The sequence below is a fragment of the Gorilla gorilla genome, chromosome 2, assembly GCF_029281585.2.
Source record: "Gorilla gorilla gorilla isolate KB3781 chromosome 2, NHGRI_mGorGor1-v2.1_pri, whole genome shotgun sequence".
In the NCBI taxonomy this organism is placed as follows: Eukaryota; Metazoa; Chordata; class Mammalia; order Primates; family Hominidae; genus Gorilla; species Gorilla gorilla.
This window is the reverse complement of record NC_086017.1, coordinates 204,675,580-204,696,593: the sequence shown is the minus strand read 5'-3', so window position 1 is coordinate 204,696,593 and position 21,014 is coordinate 204,675,580. Positions and strand designations below refer to the sequence as shown.

Below are 21,014 nucleotides of genomic sequence, written 5' to 3'. Positions count from 1 at the left end.
ATTTTACTTACATCTTCTTCTTTGGTAAGATCAAACTCCCGAGAACTATCTTTAAATAGGGCCACATGGTGAGGACCTTCACTCAGAGTCACCTGATAGTAATAGAAAACTGAGAGGTAATGATGTATTTATAAGTAATATTAATTCCCACAGCCCGTATGTGGTCTAGACAGGGCTACTGCGTTGCACAAATCCAAGAGTCCCTTCACACTATTGCTGGGGCACCCTCTGGAGCTGTCAACATGGTAGTTCTGACAAGACAATAATTTTGTATTTGTATTGTTTGTATATATGTCATATATGTTGTGATTTCCCAACAAGAATGCTGGTTCCTTTATATCTCTTATGACCTAAAATGCTGCTGCCTCTTTCTTTCCCCAGTCAATGCTATACACAGCACTAAGCCCAAAATCATCTCTCTAAAACTTGAAACACTAAAAGGAAACCTTGCATTTAACCTCAAAGATGAATTTAGGTAAAGGACAATTCATTCATTCAACCTCTATAGAGAGTGAACTATGTGTCAGGTGTTGTAGGTGGGGAAACACAGAGCTGACTGTCCCGGTTTTAGACCTCATTACATGCTGGGAGAAATATACACAGACATAATAGAAGAGAGTGACAAAACCTAGGGTGCCACAGAAGAGAATGGAACTGATGATAAGGGAGCTACGACAGGCTTCACTCAAGGAGTGATATTTGGGTAAGAAATTTTGTTTTGAGACGGAGTCTCATTCTGTCGCCCAGGCTGGAGTGCAGTGGCATGATCTCGGCTCACTGCAACCTCCACTTCCCGGTTTCAGGTGATTCTCCTGCCTCAGCCTCCCGAGTAGCTGGGATTACAGATGCCCGCCACCACACCTGGCAAGTTTTTTGTACTTTTAGTAGAGACAGGGTTTCGCCATGTTGGCCAGGCTGGTCTTGAACTCTTGACCTCAGGTGATCTGCCCTCCTCAGCCTCCCAAAGTGCTGGGATTACAGGCATGAGCCACCGCACCCAGCCAAGAAATGTTATAGCAATGTACATTAACAGTCAGTGGTTTCACAAGAACTTCTAAACGCCTAATTGACACTTTTCTAGCTTCTCTATAGTTATTTTACTTTAAAAATACAATTCCTTCTACTGAGATTAGCTAAACAGGCTAAATTAAAAAACAATAAACAGCTGTTGGAAAGCTGTTTAGCTATTTTCCATCAGAGGATTTGCTGATTTGTAGCACAGGGCAAAGGCCCAAGAGAAAAACTTAAAATGTGTAGCAGTTTCAGTGGGTTGAGTAGACAAGATTGGAATTCCGAGTTATTAAGCAGTCACGTCTTAAGGTGCCACAATCCCAAAGAAAAATGAACTGCAGAAATAAACCTCCAAAACAAAACCCTACATCCTGTGCACAATCTCCTTTCACGGCATTCACATATTAAGAAACCAAGCAGAAAGAAGCTGCTAGGAGGTTAAAATGCTAAGCTGGGGTTTTGGCACTTTCACTGCTCTAGGGAAACAAAAAACTGGAATTCAGGGTTGGTCAAGGAGAAGCTCTAGTAAACACTAAGGGACCAATGACAAACCAGAAAGAGACCAGCCTCATCCGTTTCAAGGAAACCTGTTCACACCCTGCCTGCCAAAACAAAATTAATTTCTTCTTGAAGTATCATCCACAGCTCTACAATTAGGATGCTAGTAACAATGTAAAAGGTAGGTTTCTCTCCCATGTTTTTACAACTGATTATTGAACAGGATATGAGGTGTAGGCTGAGGTTCATTTTGTTTTTTTCTCTAGGTTAGATGTACCCCAAATTCCCATCGATCGATAGTAAAATGGATATGTAAAGTCTGGTACAGTCACACAGTACCACACACAGAACTAGTAACACATAACACGATTCAATCCATAGCTAGACCCACAAAAGTGCAATCTGGATGAATCACACTAGGCTGCCCATATCCTGTTGTACTTGTAAACAGATTTCATTTCTTGAAGATTTCAGCATCAGCCTCACTGTCTTTCTCCCACTATTCTTGCCATAATTCTTGGTAATTTCAATCTTCCAATTATTCTACACCTACCCCCACCAGCTAAACATGAAAAAAACAAAACACAATCATAATGATTCATTTAAAATTTATGTCCACAGAACTTAAAGGGACTTCAGTCCAACTCAGTAATCCTAATATCACTTGACTTTCTCCACTAATTCACTCCTAGAGTCACCACAATCTGTTAAAAGACTTCACTTTTTCTTCCTGCCTCAGTCTTTAATCTCTTCTCCTTTCTAATTAACAGCTGATCATCTGGCTTAGTATTTGACTGAGTAAGCGGAAGCGATCAGAAGGAAACTTCCACACGTTCCCCTTTCTTGCCTCCACTGGTGAACTCAACGACTGGTTTCTATGTTCACCTTCCTTGATGGATCAGCAGCATGTGACCTCACTGAGCACTCCCTCCTCCTCCATATTTTCTTTTTGTTTACCTGACTTTGTGCGCACTGTCCTGCTCTGCTTTCCCTCTTACTATACTGGTTGGGCCTTCACACATTCCTTTGTTATTTTCTCTTCCCTCGACATCTTAATGTTCAGAGTGCCCAGAATATACTGCTTGCTTCTGTGTTTTCTCTGTCTCTACTCACTCCCTTGAAGATCTTCTCCAGTAAGATCATGACTTTAAATACTACTTTTAGATAGTTGATCATGACTCCTAAATGTATGTCGCTGGCCCACACCTCTGTCTAAACTTGTATACCCAACTGCTTGTTATCACCACTCAGCAAGTCCAAAACCGAACTCCTGATCTTCTTCCCCCAAACCTGATCCACTGACAGACTTCCATGCAAACTACATCCTTCAATTTGTTCAGGCTAAAGACCCTGGAGGCATCATTGATGATTGACACTCTCTCTCTCTCTCCCCATTGCTTTTCTTCTCTCCCCTCTCCATATCAAACCTGTCAAGAAATCCTGTTAATTCTACTTTCAAAACACATTTATAATCTATCCATTTCTTACCAGTTTCACTGCTACTTCCCTAGCCCAAGTATCACCTGGATACTCCAGTAGCCTAGACTCCCTGGTTCTACATCTTGGCTACAACTATTTTCAAAAGAGCAGCCTTTTAAAAGGCACTTTTGTTACTTTGCTCGAAATCCTGCACTGGCTTTACATTTTACTTAAAACGGAAGTCTGTACAATGGCCTATAAGGCCTTATTGATCTGTTCCTCCCCGCTCTTCATTATTCCTCTAATGTCATCATTTGCCCCGACCACGGCTAGCTCTTCACCCCGACCTGACCACACAGGCCTCTTTGTTGTTCCTTGAACATGACAGCCACACAACCACCTCAGAGGCTTTGCATCAGCTGTTCTCCTTGCTGAACACAGGATATCCTCAGGACTACTCCCTCACTTTCTGCAAATCTTGGTTCAAATGCCACCTTATCAATGCAATCTATGAATACTCTGGCACCCCCATTCTCCTTGCCTGGTTCTGCTTTTTCTTGTTGTACAACACTATTGCCTTCTAACCTACTATACAGTTATGTATTATATTTATTATCTATTGTCTGTCTCCCTCTACTAGAACATACCCTCCATTAAGGCAAGGATCTTCTTTGTTGTTGCTGTTTACCAACATATTGCCTAGAATGCTACTGGTACATATTAAGCATTCTGTAAATATCTGTTCAATGAAAGACTCTGCAGCCCCATACCTTCTCCCTGTGACCCTGGAGAAATTGTCAGTGCTCCCAGATATGGACTAGTACACCAAGTCACAATCTCCTTCACCTCAGTAACTTTGCTCTTGCAATTTTCCCTCTCTCTTGCATCATTTCCCCCCTTTATTAGATCACTATAATCAGCATATAAACATCTTTAATCCTTTTCCCACTTGCTCCGACAATATTTGCCAGCAGCGCTTGCAGCTGCAGCATTTGCCCCAACATAACTCTGCCATAAAATATCTCACTTTTATGATTATTTTCACATAGCTCTAGTATACTGACTTTGGAAACAAAAGACATCATTCTATTTCAAGCATTCTGTTTTTAGTAGCGGTACGTCCTTTACAAAATATAGTAATTTTCAATAGCTGAAAATGTCAAATCCTAGAAAATGCAGAATTCCTATGTGTGATGTTTACATCATTCTCAAAAAGTTGTTGGCCGAAGATTGATTTGATAAATCTGACTTTTAAAAAACAGACATTCTGATGATTGGGACGATTCTGATGTTAGTACTGTTTAGAAATAACTCTAAGAACAGTTTTTATATTTTATTTTCACATTGAAAATTAGTCAGATTTGCTTCAGCTTCAGAGAGTGTGTTTACGTAAAATTAAATGAGCACTGGTGTTGAGCTGCACTTTTTTTCTAAACAGGAAAAGGGTTAAAAATCTTCCCTTAATTCAACAATATTCAATTGCTACTGCCTCATTTCTCTGCTCTTTTGTCACAATAAAACTAGAAAATTATCTATATTCATTGACTCCACTTCCAATATTCTCATTCTCTTAACTTCTCTCTTATCTTACTCAGAATAAAATCCGAAGGCCTCCCAACTGGGTCTCTGTCATCCTCTCCTACCACTCTCCCCTCACTCGGCTCCTGCCACACTGGCCTCCTGGCTGTGCCTTCTACTGATTTCCACACTAGGGATCATTCCAAACACTATGTATCAATTCTTTCTTTGGTTAAAAGTCTTCATTTCAACACAATGAACAGGTCTCATTGAAGCAGTTACTCTCCTAAGGAACCTCACTGAGACGGCCTATTTTCTTACCTTAACTGGAGAACGTGTCATCATCTCCCCAGATCCTCTCGGGAATATTCGAGCTTGGGCAATCATTTCCAACACACTAGTCTTTCCAGCACTCTGATCTCCAACCACAACAACCTTCCCACAAAACAAAGAACACCTATTCATATTTTTCTGATACCAAATTAAAATTAAAACCTATTTGTAATGCTGCTCTGAGTTTTTTAGTCTTTTAAAATTTCTACAGGTGAAAAAATATTTTAAAATCCGTAAAAAAATGGTGATTGATGCATGTGTGCACATTGAAAATAGGAACAGCAAAACTATAACTGGATCCACTGTTTATAGCCTAATTTTTATTTTAAAAACTTGTGCTGATTTAAACCAGTATTTCTAAAACCAGGTTATTAACTTTCCATAAGTCTTTTCCATAGCTAGTTTACTGTTTACAAACACATTTTCAATTCTATTAGCTTAAATTTCACACATATGGCTAATTTAATCCACTGTTCAGTATTTAAATATTACTAATATTATGACATATAAAGCCAAATATCTTCCTTTATAACACATATAGTACCTCATAAATATAATGTACTTATATTTATTAATATTTATAATGAACTAAAATAGTCAAATAATATTGCTTAAGACATTACTTGGAACATGTAAGATTATATAAAAAATATAAATGCCTACATCTAGTATGTATATATGTGTATGTGTACATATATACACATAATTTTTAGGAAGCTAAGCTGCTTCTTTTTTTGCTAATTGGCAAGTTCACTATCAATTTTTCACGTACCCGTGGCAGATGATCTTGCGTATTATAACTGGCATCATAATCAGAGAGAACATCAAGAACTTCAGAATACATGTCAATCAAAGATTTCTGTAAAAATTTTAAAAAGTTATAATATAAAACAGTAAAAGTAAAGAAAAAATATAACAGATGTGTCAAGAGAAAAAAGTGATAAATTCAAATTGTTTTTCCATAATCATTGTACTGTTTTCTCAAATTACATAAATACATCTTCATCGTAAAAACTAAAACGGTACAGATTAAAAGTCCATTTCTCATTCAGTTTATTTAGATACAATGATTTAATAAAGTAAATTAATTCAGGATTTCCTAACATTCTAATTAAATAAGATGGAAATTATTACTTAATACTGATGAGCTAATACTGAATGCAAGAAAAGACCATTAACACCAAAAAGGCAAAAAAAGGTGGTCAGGTAACCAACTGACAATGAAATTATTCTTTGCTAAGTTTGAGGCATGCATGAGAGAGAAAGAGAGAGGACAGAGAGCACGTGCAAGCAAGCATCTGAATAAAGGATAAACCAGGAAGACTGTTAAACCAGTAAGGGTGGTTAAGTATCCACTGACAACTTGGCAGGCTGAAATATGAGTGTAGCAAGGGCAAATATCCTGTATCGTTTCTTGCTGTAGAATCAGAAATGAATCTGGTGCCTTGCATTGCATGTAACAAGCTTCATGTAATTATTTGATGAATGAATGAACAAAAAAATACATAGGCCTGAAAAAAAGGGGTACCATCAAGCATTTAATAATTATGGATAAGTTTTAATGCTAAGGCAGGAGCAAAATGATGGCTTAAGGGTCCTTTCATTTCTTAATCCCTAGAAAAAATTAAATGGCAAGCAATTGCCAACCCACCAGCCTAAAAATAAACAAAAAATGTTAACTGCCACTGCATTTTATGAGAGAAAATACTGTTTCTGAGGTAAACTCTACATATATTAGCACTTGGAAATGACTTTTCTCAGTTCTAAGTGCCACTTGTAAATAGTCATGTTATCTGTTTTATGCAGTCATGATTTACAGTCAAAGCTACTAATGCATGTTTGTTAAGCTAGGACTGTATTATCTTTGGACCTTGACTACAGAATGTATATGCCATGATTTACTGCAGTTTTGCTACATATAAACTGTGCTTACTTATATGAGATTTAAGTTAAATAATTGTTTCAATTCAATTTAGCACATGTGGCTTAGCTGGGTGGGGAATAGTAAGACTTGATTTATTGGTAAATAAGTTCACCAATGTGCTGATGGTAACAATACCAGCACACACTTTTTCAAAAGTTCTTTGAAATGCCTAAGAAAGCTCTCCTTAGAAGAAAAGCGTTAATTTTTTAAAAACTGAAGAAAGTGGTCTAATCATTCACTGGCATACAAGTAAAGCAATGATGATAAGTCACTTACATGTCCATCAATTAACAATTCTGATTTTATATAAAATTTTATGTAAAAGTTAAGCCTAGAGATAAACTAGATATTTCAGAAAAATAAACTGATTCACATGAAATAACTCTTAAAAGTGTAAAGATTTTATGGGCATAGTATAAAACAAGTATTTGGAGACTACAACTTATAAAATGTCTTAATATAGGAAGAGACCCTCCATCCTCCAAGCACGTTAGGTTAGAAAGAAAAGGATGACAGAATACTTTACAGCTCCTTAGAAACTGGTACTGATGAACACACAATGTTAAGCGGTAAAATTTTGAGAATAAACAAGATAAACTTAGAATACCTTAAGCTTTCTATGATGAATGCCTTTGTCATCTTTCTGCAATACTAATTTTCTCAATTCTTTGTTCTCCTTTTCTAATCGTTCCAAGATTCTCTGATACTTTAACTGCAACAAAATAATAAGTGTAACTATATAAGCAAAAGATGGGTTATCAAATAGTATTAAGTCTAAATTAAAATATTCCAAAATCTTGAAGTCATATCTCCTATTTAAAATGTATTACATTTTAAAAGCATCTATGAAAACATTAGGAATAAAATAAACAATGACTATTATCTCTTACAAACAGTGGAAATCATTGTAATTTTCTATCATAATTAAGAATTTCACTTGGAAAATTCCTTGCTACTCACATTGAAAAAATTATTTTGAAATAGTGAAAACGTAAGAATTTAAAGAAGTAGTTCTTAAGTACATTCTAGAAGGGAATATTTCTTATTACATCAAAATTTTAAGTCTTCACATTACAGGGCCACTTAACAAAAATTCAAATTCTTCCCTTTCTTCACATTATTTTAATTTTAATTAAGATGCTATAAAATAATAATAGCTAGCAGTACCCAAGCATGCATTATGTGACAGACTCCTTAGTAAGTGTTGCAAACGCATTAACTCCCTTAGCCTTCACAAAAACCCCATAAAGCAGGAATTACACAGACTAGGAATAAAGAGCGAGGAATATCTGAGAGCCTGACCAAGGTCACCTAGCAGAGGAGCAGGGTTTTGAATAGAGGTCTGTCAGAGGCTCAAACTCTTCTATGTTTTGTTATGTTTCCATGTCCAGAGATAATATATTAATATTTAAAAAAATGATATAGGCTGGGCACGGAGGCTCACGCCTGTAATCCCAGCACTTTGGGAGACCGAGGCAGACGGATCACGATGCCAAGAGATCGAGAGCATTCTGGCCAACATGGTGAAACCCTGTCTCTACTAAAAATCAGCCAGGCGTCGTGGCGGGCACCTGTAGTCCCAGCTACTAGGGAGGCTGAGGCAGGAGAATCGCTTGAACCCGGGAGGCGGAGGTTGCAGTGAGCCAAGATTGCACCACTGCACTCCAGCCTGGGGAAGACAAAAAAAGCTGGGAAGACAAATCAGAAAGGACCAAATTTAATTGAGAAGGAAAATGTGTAGCCAAGCAACTACTTGACAGAAAAACAAAACAAAACAAAAAAACCAAAAAGAATGATATAAAAACAGATTTTTAAAGAAGACTAATAAGTCTAAACAGGTTTTTTTTTTGTAAGTAGTTGCTTGTCTACACATTTTTCTTCTCAAATAAATTTGATCCTTTCTAATTTGTCTTCCCAGCTTTTATTTCTTCTCTAAACATTAACAACACAGAGAAAACTATTAAAAATAACCCATTCTTACAACCAGCAGAATGTTTATGTCCAACTTATAATATGCCTTTTATAATAAAAAATATTCCTTACAATTTTTTTTAGCTTATTGGAATCTTTCAAGAACAAAGTAATTAACAGGAAATCATGGTTCTATCCTTACAGCAAGTCCAACTCAAGCCAAATTAAAAGAACGCATACATAATTGAACACCTACATAGTATGAGACAGGCAGAACTACTGGCTAGACTCTACTATAAACATATTTTTACATAAACTCATTCATTTATATCTAGTAATAGTATATATAACAAAATTCTGGTAGTATCTAAGGATTAGATCTGTGTTGTTTAACACGGCAGCTACTAGCCACATGTAGTTATCAAGCACCTGAAATGTGGCTGGTCTGAAGTGAGGTTGTGCTGTTAAGTGTAAAATACCTCATTAATATTTTTTATACTGATCACATGTTGAAATGATACTATCTGGGATAGACTGGGTTAAATATATTATTAAAACTAATTCCACGTTTCTTTTTACCCCTTTTTAATGTAAAAATTAAAAATTACACAGGTGGCTTGTATATTTCTATTGGACATCATTGATATAGATAACCCAGTGAATTCTCCATAATACAGTCTATCAGTGCCTAGTGGCTAGTGGCTGACAATTACAATTGCACAAATTGAAGGGTTTGTATCAACGCATATAAGAGGGTAGAATTTCCACTGGCTCATTTCTAAAACACAAAATCAATTTTAGAGTCTATATTTTCTGGGGATGGAAACATTTTGGTACAGATGCCAATTTGGAGCCATCCTGAAGAGATGTGCTATTGAGCTGTCTCTCAAAGCTCTAGAAGAATAATTCTCAAACTTTAGAATGCATCAGAATTATCTTGAGGGTGTTTAAAAACAGATTGCTGAGTTTCATCCCAGAGTTTCTGATTCTTCAGTAGGTATGGGATGGGGTCAAGAATGTGCATTTCGAATGTGCTCCAGAGGCCATGCTTTGTGACCAATGACTCTTACCCCTGGTTGCAGATTGGAATCACCTGGCTAGGAACCCTTAAAAACATAGATATAGTGCCACTCAGAGCACAGTTGAGTCTAGCGTATAGTGAGGTTTGAGACTCAATAAATAGATACCAAAGAAACCTGTGACTCAAAACATACTACTGACTGATTATCCCTAATTCAAAAATCTGAAATCCAAAACACGCTGGCCCCAAGCACCTCAGATAAGAGATATTCAGCTTGTAGTCGTTTCACTTTTTCACAAAAAAGAGATCCAAGATTAACTCTTTTTCTTATTCTTTTTTTTTTCTTCCAGACAGGGTCTTGCTCTATTGGCCAGGGAGCAATCATGGCTCACAGTAGCCTTGACCTCCTAGGGCTCAAGTGATCCTCCCGCCTTAGCCTCCCAGTTGCTGGGACTACAGGCACAACCACCACACCTGGCTAATTTTTAAAAAATTTTTTATAGATACGGGGTTTCTCCGGGTTGCCCAAGCTGGTCTCAAACTCCTGGGCTCAAGTGATCCTCCTGCCTCAGCCTCTCAAAGTGCTGGGATTACAGGCATGACCCACCATGCCCAGCTGATAGTAACTCTTTGAACTTTAAAAAATAAGTTAATTAATGCATGTCAGTGTCACCTATATAGAAAAACTGATGATTGAGTGATAGGGTAACTTTTTTTTCTTTTTGAGATGGAGTCTCGCTCTGTCGCCCAGGCTGGAGTGCAGTGGCGCCATCTGGGCTCACTGCAAGCTCCGCCTCCTGGGTTCACGCCATTCTCCTGCCTCAGCCTCCTGTGTAGCTGGGACTACAGGCGCCTGCCACCACGCCCAGCTAATTTTTTGTATTTTTAGTAGACAAGGGGTTTCACTGTGTTAGCCAGGATGGTCTCGATCTCCTGACCTTGTGATCCGCCCACTTCGGCCTCCCAAAGTGTTGGGATTACAGGCGTGAGCCACCGTGCCTGGCTGTGATAGGGTAATTCTGTACTAGAATGTTACCCACTCATTACATTGCACAAAATAGGTCCTTAAAGTAATAATTTTATCACCAACTATAAGAAAATAGCTTTTCTAAGTAGTGCCAGAAAGAGCTTTAGATAAGCATTGTCTGACTGCTTTCAGACTTGCGAAGCAAAGTAAAGGTTCCTGAGAGCCCACTAGAACGATGTGGTAGACTCAACTCGAATTTCTTTAACTGTATTAGCTTATCAATGTAAAAATGCAAGCATAAGTTTATATAAGGACAAGCCACTTTCTCCCTTTTGGGCATAAGATTCACTCAAAATAGGTTTTTACATATAAATGAGTTAACTCCATACTTATCTAGTTCTGTCTTTATTCCTTATTTCTCAATTAGCTTTTGCATCTATCGATAATAATAAGGTTCTATCATTACACATTCCAAATTTTGCTCTGTTGAAAAAATAAATGTCCATATCACCAAAGTTACATTCGAATATAATTTTTAAAAGTCCCTAGTTTTTCTTAGTCATCACGATTACCTGAGTGTGCAGAAGTTCTTCCTGAAGTTGGTCAATTTTCTCTTTGTCTGACACCTAAATGTTTAAAATAATTTTAGTTGAATAGAACTAGGTTTATACAGAATGTACAGCAAGTTAAATTTTTTTGATAAGTATTGAGAGTTAAAAACAACTGACTTTATATGCATATTTAATCAAAGTAATTTTAAATCAAGTGATTTAAGAAAGTAAAAATACCTGTATTTATCAATAAAAATGGTTCACCAAAATTTTATATTGAGAAACAAAAACCTTAAAAGGCAATCATTTTCCTGTTGCTATTCTAGTCATTTCTTATGAAAGACTAGTTAGAAAAACAAGAGATCAACACATATGGTTACTAAATTCTTCAGAAGTTGTTTTGTACTAAAGCATAGGGATTCAGATATTTGGGGAAATAAAGCACTGATATCCCTCCAGAAATGTGTTTTGAAAAGTCAAATACATGTTACTGATTACAGCTATTTAAAAAGCTCATTGGTCACAGTGTATCTTATAAGGAAATATTTTTGTATTGTATCCATTTCTGTACCATAAGTAGCGAATTATGTAATAAATGCAAAGAACAAGTTGCATTTTCAGAGATTTAAGTGGAGCCAAATGCTTGCTTTTAAATTCAATTCCAAGGAAAGATCTGCTAACTCGTAACACAGAGAATGCATCCATAGCAATGAAGCCAAGTAAAGCAACTAAAATTAATTTCAATATAAAACAAAAATAAAACTCACAGGTATTGTGTAAACTACTTCAAATTGTTATTAATGCTAATAATTCTAAAATAAAATATTAAAAAACAATTTTATTTTATAACAGCTTTTAAAGTAGTCACAATACAATTATAAATACAAAATATAATAAAAATGATGTGATTTATGATGAATTCACATAACTGTGCTTTGACTTCTCGGTAAGAGGCAGAAGTTGTCATCCCAGCCTTTAAAAATAATTGTCTAATTTCTGAAAATCAAAACTTGTAAATATGAACTTATTTCACAGGAGAAAATAGTTAAATCCATATTCTTCTTCATTTAAATCCTTGTTGATCTTCATTCATTGGTTATTTAAGCAATCACAACACATCATGGCAGCAAATATAAATGAAAAATTTTTAAATGATTTTCTTATTGAGGTAGACATTAATAAGTCTTGTCCATGCTATGAAAAGTTATTTTAAGATTTTAATTCCTATTTCTAAATACTTTATCATAATTTTCCCCAATTTTTTCTTTCAATAATATAGATAACAACCCTTGCTAGAAAAAAAAGGTACACTCTTTTTTTCTTTTTTCCTTAAAAGCCTATGCCTAAATAGCTCCAAAAATGATCTGGTAATTAGAAAAAAGATAATGCAAACTTCAATTGTTTTCCCATTTCTGTACAGCAAGCACAGATCTGCTGATAGAAGCTTTTTTTTCATTTTGACTGTGTGTGTTTACGCAGGATGGACAAGAATTATAAACAGTCGCCTGAACTGTGAGGAGACAAGCAAGTTGGAGAGGAGCCCACAAACTAAAGAACAGAATCTTGAAAGCCAATGAAGAAATACATAATTCCACATTATGATCATTTGGCATGCCATCACACTGTAATAGTGTGGTCATAAAAAATTGTTATGTGGATTTAATTTCCAATTCATTTTAAAAGGTACTTTGATTTACTTTGTTCCATTAAATATTTATCCAATTGTAGCTAAATTAGTATGAAATGTATAAACTATATTAGTATAAATTGTTTTAGTTTCAAATGTAAATACTAACTGACTTCATGCAATATATCCTAAATTATTATAGAAAATCCAACATTACTTGACATCTGGGGCAATAACTTAAAAACTAATACAATTAAACAAAAAAGTTAGGATGTTTAGTATAAGCCAAGGGCTATAAAAGGTTAACTTAATTTGGTAAAATAAAAAAGTTATATAAAAAGTTAAAATGATATAAGGTTAGTAGAATATTACAAATATAATTTCTTTTTTTTTTTTTTTTGAGACGGAGTCGCCCAGGCTGGAAGCTCTGCCTCCCGGGGTCACGCCATTCTCCTGCCTCAGCCTCCCAAGTAGCTGGGACTACAGGTGCCCGCCAGCATGCCCAGCTAATTTTTTTTGTATTTTTAGTAGAGATGGGGTTTCACCATGTTAGCCAGGATGGTCTCGATCTCCTGACCTCGTGATCTGCCTGCCTCGGCCTCCCAAAGTGCTGGGATTACAGGCGTGAGCCACCGCACCCCGCCTACAAATATAATTTATATGCTAGATTAGTAGTATTTAATGATCACAAGTGTTAAGATGTTTATAAATTTGAATTTTAGGATAAAATGTATCATTTGCCTTTCTGGTACAATGAATAACTCACACATGGTTTACCAGCATGTTTCCTCTCCGCTTAGTTTAATGGAACATCACAATTAATCATAATGTTATATTAAAAGACAGCTGGCCAGGCGTGGTGGCTCATGCCTGTAATCCCAGCACTCTGGGAGGCTGAGGCAGGCAGATCACCTGAGGTTGGGAGCTCGAGACCAGCCTGACCAACATGAAGAAACCCCGTCTCTACTAAAAATACAAAATTAGCCTGGTGTAGTGGCATGTGCCTGTAATCCCAGCTACTCGGGAGACTGAGGCAGGAGAATCGCTTGAACCCGGGAGGCAGAGGTCGCAGGGAGCTGAGATAGTGCCACTGCACTCTAGCCTAAGCAACAAGAGCGAAACTCCATCTCAAAAAAAGAGTAAAATAAAAGACAGCTGGTGGTAAAGTAAAAAATTAGACCTAATATTTCCTAGGAAACAAGATAAAAACATTTAGATTTATAAAATAAACATTAAAGATTGATGAGATGATAATTTTTATATATTTTCTTAAGAGAATAACACAAGCTATTTTCAATCTGTCACTCTAGGTCTTAACTAGCAATTGGGGTATATTTTATTTTGATGTGCTTTACTGAAAAAATTCAGCCACTTACAACAAGAACAAGTTCATGTCCTATTGTTCAATATATTGTTTGCATCATGAAATAAATTTAAAACTCACCCTGACAGAAATGGATATCAATGGTCTTGAAACCAGAGCTTTTCTACAATTCCAGGGCTATGAAACTGATGGAGAAAGAGCGGAATCCTCCGCGGAAACAAGCTAAAGCTGAAAGAGAAAAACCTTTACTAGCTCCTCACAAAACCAAGCCCTAATTTAAAAATTTCAAGTGTTTCTTCCTATTAAGGCATTGAGGCCATTCTGAAATTCTGAAATACATATATAAAAAGGTCATTGTAAAAATTTCTATGTATGTGAACATATCCATAGGAAGCAAAACTACCAATGGTAGTTCTAATCTTCTGTCTCTGCTTGAGTTCTTTTGCTGAGAAGATACAGGGAAAATTTATTAGTTGCTACTAATAAGACATCAAAAATGATGATCTACTTAGACTTTCAAGAAGATAAGAGAGAAAAAACAATTAAAAAACAACAAAAAGTACTTGTGGTTTTATGCATCAAGTAAACCTCACATGCCTGGAATGATAAAAATCTCATGAATTAGGATTTTGATCTTTATGGCAGTGAAGAACCGAAAAGTCATGTCTATAGTAACTACAGGGGGAAAGGAGTGGAGGATATTGTAAGGTAACAGTCTTTCGGGATAGTAAGAGGGATAATTTCACTATAAAAGAGCATAAATTGCTTTTAAAGTCCCATTTACTTCCCCTCAAGGTAACTACAGTGTGGGCAGGAATAAGCCATGTTTGGTGCTCTACTCAGGGTAAAAAGTCTTGCCAGTCTCTAATTTACAAATCGGGAAAGGGAGATATAAAAGGGTTAAACAGATAACCCAATAAATATCAGAAAGAGGAATAACATCTCTAAGCCCAAATAAAGGCTACTAAAGTAGGCTTAAAATGAACATTAGCTTTCAGCAATGTAGAAAATGAATCAGTATTCATTATGGATATCTCTTGAATTGTCAGATTCAAAAGCTCATCATTAACCTTAAGTCATATCTTAGAATGTTAAATAGCAGGCCTATGGGACTCATTTCAAGTTGTCTTACGAAAAAAACTTAAGAACAACGTGTAACTACAGCTACATTCTTATTTCTAAGTAACATGTAAAAACATACTTGCTCCTCTCCCTTCTTTCCGTAACAAAACTAAAGTATAGGTGGCTCAGCCTAAGCATCCAATTTATTAGGCTATTTAAATGATACATTCACAGTATACAGAACAGGGATTGTTAAAGTACCGTTCAAAAGAAGTCCTCCTTGGCTTAACACATCGACTTTAATTTAACCAGGTAGGAAACTCACTTCTTTTCTTTTTCTAGCTATGTTTTTGCTCACCGAAGCTAAATATACATAGGAATTGATTCCACAGCCATGGAATTGAGAAAAACCAGGAAGTGATGCTGAAAACATAAATGAAACTATGGTGAGTACTCTGAAGTATTCACCACCACCAAATGAGATAAGGTTAGCCAGCAGAATTACTGCACTAAATCATAATCTATAATATTGGTTGATTTAAATAGTAGAATGTACAAGAATTACATGACTGAATCTTTTTTCCTGACTAGCGTTTGTATATAACTTCAAAACTTTTCTGATCTAATAAGATGTAACATAATTAGCTCATTTCAAGATCTCAGAGTATAATTTTAAATTCATTACACTTACTTCACTTTGACCTAAAAGTCTCTTCCAAACATGAACTTTGGGATCTCCATTGTGGGATTACCTAACCATTAAAATCATATTTTTACAGACCTGCTGATTGCACCAACAGCCACATATTGGTATAGACTTATGCTTTTATTAGAACTTGTTCTTTAGCAACCAGAATTATATCAAATTTCCAGTGTTCAAACCCTCAGTGGTCCAAGGTGAAAATTTATTTGTGCTGACTTTGGTTAATGTGAAAAATGTACACAATGAGTTTGTCAAAGTGTATAAGAACTACATGCTTTTGCCCAAAAGTCAAAATAATTTTCTTCTACAAGAATATGAATGTTCCCTGTCCATATACTTTAGCTAAAACAAATAAATAAATGTTATTCTTTAGTGTAAACTGGTCATCTGCAGCAACGCTTTTCATTTTAGAAATAAAAACTTGGGGAGCAAGTAGGTAGGTAAGTAAGATGCCTACAAACTTAGGGTGACTCAATAACGGGACCACATAAAGAGAAATTCCTAATTTTGTTCTAAGTATAAATACAGGGACCCTACAGACAACCTAATTTTCAGAAACCAAAATTCCTCTGCTTGAATTTGTTTCTTTTGGCTTTACCTATACTACCCACTCCAGAAAAGTTACATATTTATATGATGCATCTTTTATATTTTCACTTTGTCAAATTAATTTCTTATATTTGGAGTCCATGAACAGATTGAGGTGACATGATCTTGGCAGAAATGGCTGATTAGTGTGAACGTATCGGTAGCCCCCTTAAACCATCCATCACCTTGCGCTTCTGTTGGGCATAGCTCGTGCTATATTGGCCAGCGGCTCTGCGCGCTTCCTCTTCATGCTCTTGAATTTGTTGTTGTAAGAGAATGAGCTCACCAAGCAGACCCTGCCACGAGTTCACAATGAGGAGAAGAGGAAATTGGGGAGGAGAATAATGTTAAACCAAAGGGTGCAACAAAGGAACAGATGTAAGATAGGGAGGGACGGGTAACTTAAAACAGAAATGGAAACTCATTTAAAGCCGTCATACCCTTGGGCTCTGTACTGCATTTCCATTTTCCTCCTCAGTAAATCAGATGTCTCAGAAAAATAAAACAGCATAGTTTAAAAAGTGAAAAGGAAAGTGCAATAATAAGTGCTAAATAAAATGATCCAGATATATAAAAAATGTGGAGAAAAAATACTGATTTTTTTTTTTTAACAGTGTTGATCTTACTGGTGTAAATTTTCGAATTCTCAACCATGATTCTCGCAGGACTGACTGAAGATCATAATAGCTTACTTACTTATTAAATTATTATTCTTAAGTTAGTAGTTTTTCTTGAGATTTCATTTATTCAAGTAAAGGTCCCTAGGAACAGGTTTCCATCATCAAGTTAATCAAGGTTGTACATTAAGTCATATATTCTATGTGCCTTTGCATACATTTGATTAAAATTTGGGGTTATTTAAATTAAAAGATAATGTTTCAGGTTGTTTTGATTTCATATATAATATCAAATAACTAGTCTGACCGAATTTTCACTTTTTATGAGCTGTTTTGACAACATTAAATAGAAACTGCCTCTGAGAATACAGCCAAGCATATACAAATTACTAAACAAAAGTGCTATAAAAAAACACAATTAAGATATGGAGACAATATAGTTATTATGAAATTCTGAAATGAAAACAAAACACAGTTTGGACCTATGCACAAAAAATCACCTTTTCTATTTCTAAAATTCATTCCATTTCATAATTATAAAATAGTATATTGATACAATTTTTAATACAGGATATTCACATGTGGCATGATGTCATTTCCTGCATAGCTTTATTAACTGATGGCCTATTAGATAATCGACCTCAAAAAACGTGGAAGAAAGACGACCAAGATTTGACAGTGTTACAAGCCTAATGTTTTCTTAATTAGAAATCCTAAAAAAAGTAAAGTTCTAATGAAGGAGGTAACCATTTGTTTAAGAACAGCGTTCTGGGAAAAGAATGGACTCAATTTTTACCAAGTTATAAAAAGAGGAAAATGGGTATTTATTAAGATATTCTAAATTAGGAGTTTTAAATAGTTTCAGAGTTAAAAAATGACTGCCCAAAATATTTTATTTTATATAATTAGAAAGTGTCTTAAAGTCTGGATATAATTTGGAGAATTTTTATTCTGTTAGTTTTGATACATTAGGCTGTGATCATTGCCAGTATTAGACAATAAATGAAAGTGGTTGATTTATTATAAATCAAAGGTTAAAACTAGTTGATTTCTTCCACATGACAAATGAAATTCAATATTTGTTTCCAGATACAACAGTATAAAATAGTTATAAAAAGACGTGTCTTTAAATAAATCAGTTTTATGATCATTAACAAATCTATCAAAGAAAGACAATGCTAACTACTATCCTCATCATTCTCATAATTTTTACCTTTAAAAAAAATTATTGCTTTATCAAGCAGAAAGAAGAGTAACCTGATTTATTTTCTTTCATTTGATCATTTATCACAATCCTTTATTCAAATTATCCAAGTGTTCAAATTTCTCAAACAATTGCCTTTAAAGAAGGCTTCCTATGTTGGTTTATACAGTAGTGCACCTGCTGTATTTACATACCACTAGTATTCTAGTTTATAAAATCCCAAAGCCGTGAGAAAATATTCCACATTTCTTTCTTAAGACTAGTCAAGAGCAATAGTGAGAAGGGGGCAAAGAGTAGAACAAAGAGTTCAATCTGTAACTGACTGTGATTAATCAATTGAGATAACTCACTCCCTTTGGATCAGCCATATTCCACACTTCTCACTCGCGTCTATAAGGCACACAGTTTTTTTATTTATAGCTTAAAAATTCCTCTCGAATTCACTGCTTATGTATATACACAACTGCATGGTAAATACTCCAATCATCTATTAGATTTCAAGAAAACACTCTAGGGACATGTCTCTTTCCTTCCATGCCTGTTACTAAAGCACTATTATGTAAAGATAGTTGAAATGAACTGAAATTGACCTCCTGAAAAAGTAGGAAGAAAACAAGAATTAGACATAGAAAAGCTATTTACATGATACTACACTTATACCAAGGTTACATGTCTTTGATTTTGTGCACCAGTCTTACCCTAAATACCAAGTGATGGCCACACAGCCTCTAAGCTAAGGCCATGTGGAACAGGAAGAGGAAGAAATCTATGCACCTACTGTGCAAGATACACTCCTCAGATGTACAAACCACATTTTTCAATAAATATTTTCCCAAGCTTAGACATTTTTCTTTCAAGAAATGGCACAAAAATAATTTTTAAAACAATGTATATAATATATAAAATACAGTAGTATTTATAAATAACAATAAATAATCATTAACAATCACAGATGATGTAGTCTCTTAATATCTCCTGACTCCTGGCTATTGTCAGTTTGACACTGCAGATCTCAAACTCTCATCTCTCTTTTTTTAAATCTCCATCTCTGAATCAGCTTCCTTATCTCAGTCTCATTTCACGTACAAAGTCCTCAGTTTTTTTTTTTAATTATATCAGATCAAGAAAATTAGTAATAACTCCAGAAACCAAAATATCAATGAAAATACTGTGCTAACCTAAAAGTTAATGAGTTTGGTAGAGAAGAGTTTAAGTAATCTTAAAATATTATACTACGGTCTGAATTTTTGTCTCCCACAATTCATATGTTGAAACCTAGCCTCACGATGTGATAGTATTGAGAGGTGGGGCCTTTGGGAGGTGATGAGGTCATGAGGTTTCTGGAGTTACTGGCCTTACAAAAAAAGGCCAGAGCTGCCTGGCCCCTTTTGCTATGTAAGGATATAGGGAGAAGGCATCATCTATGAAGCCAAGGGTCCTCAGAAGACATCGAATCTGCCAGTGTCTTGAACTTGGATTTCCAGTTACTACATTATTTGTTGCATAAGAAATCCCAGAAAAGCAAGTCCTACTTAAGCAACACTGCTTAATTCCAATTCAGAATATCAAGTACATGAACTACTTTTACAGCCTTGTTCTCCTCAATCGTTGCCAAATATGAAGGCCGGGGAGAATTTGCAGGTAATGAGAGCAAAAAATTGAGGGGACCAAAATTTTGTTGGCATCAACCAGATTTATTTACTTTAATCAGCCTCCACTCTACCGAGTTAAATCAATCAACTGATTTTACTAAGACACAAGACTATCCCAGGTGCTCTGAGAAAAAGATTTAGTAACAGAAATGGCCGATTAAACAGTAAGAATGTAAGCCAAAGTAAATACTGTTTCATATGGCAAGTGTTTTAAACACTCAGAAGAATATAATTAATGGAGCTACAAAGGTTATGGAAGGCTTCATGAAGTGACAATTGAGCTATGTTATAAAGATGAGTGAACACTAAAGACGCGGGAAAAAAGAAAAGAGATACTTCAGCTGGGGAGGTACAACATAAACCATAAAATTAAGAATCAGACGGCCGGGTGGCTCACGCCTGTAATCCCAACACTTTGGGAGGCAGAGGTGGATGGACCATGAGGTCAAGAGATCAAGACCATCCTGGCCAACCTGGTGAAACCCTGTCTCTACTAAAAATACAAAAATTAGCTAGGCGTGGTGGCGGGAGCCTGTAATCCCAGCTACTTGGGAGGCTGAGGCAGGAGAATCGCTTGAACCCGGGAGGCAGAGGTTGCAGTGAGCCAAGATCGTACCACTGTACTCCAGCCGGGTGACAGAGTGAGACTCCGTCTCAAAAAAAAAAAAAAAAAAAGAATGAGAGCAATATGTTGCAAGAAAGAACATTAATGTATTATAATTTAATAATTATACTTAAAACAATACTACTACTTTTCATGATTTGGGCCATGAAAAAGTCCTTCAAATATTTTCTATAAATTATAAATGTGCTTGTTGCCTTCTGAATCGCCATATTTCTTACTTCTGTGAGATGCTTATGACCAATCAGAAACATGATAGAACAAAAGCACAGAAAATAAAATGTCTCATTTTGCAAATCAATTTCACTGGAACACAACAATCTTACAGAATCTAAAAAAGGGAATGAACTAAGTGGTCTTGTCACTGGTATATATGACGACTGATATGCAGCAATCTGCTGACTCCCAAATTAAACTAGTCCAATTCTCTAAAGTAGACAGCACTTCGATTCATCTTCAGGT

The 21,014-nt window shown here is 35.7% G+C and overlaps 1 protein-coding gene across 7 annotated transcripts in view; it reads right to left on the bottom strand.

Moving 5' to 3' along the window:
• OPA1 (OPA1 mitochondrial dynamin like GTPase) overlaps positions 1 to 21,014 on the bottom strand; it is a 104,683-nt gene that overhangs the window by 55,028 nt on the left and 28,641 nt on the right. For 4 of the 7 annotated variants that reach the window (XM_004038224.5, XM_055382684.2, XM_004038223.5 and 1 more), the window contains 6 exons: positions 16,643 to 16,753; positions 11,175 to 11,228; positions 7,311 to 7,415; positions 5,552 to 5,638; positions 4,768 to 4,881; positions 12 to 92 (listed from right to left, as the gene is read on the bottom strand). In XM_004038224.5, coding sequence (XP_004038272.1) covers positions 12 to 92; positions 4,768 to 4,881; positions 5,552 to 5,638; positions 7,311 to 7,415; positions 11,175 to 11,228; positions 16,643 to 16,753 — 552 coding nt within the window. The remainder of the gene's footprint in view (positions 1 to 11; positions 93 to 4,767; positions 4,882 to 5,551; positions 5,639 to 7,310; positions 7,416 to 11,174; positions 11,229 to 16,642; positions 16,754 to 21,014) is intronic. The other 3 variants (XM_004038222.5, XM_004038225.5, XM_055382687.2) reach the window with 1 other exon arrangement.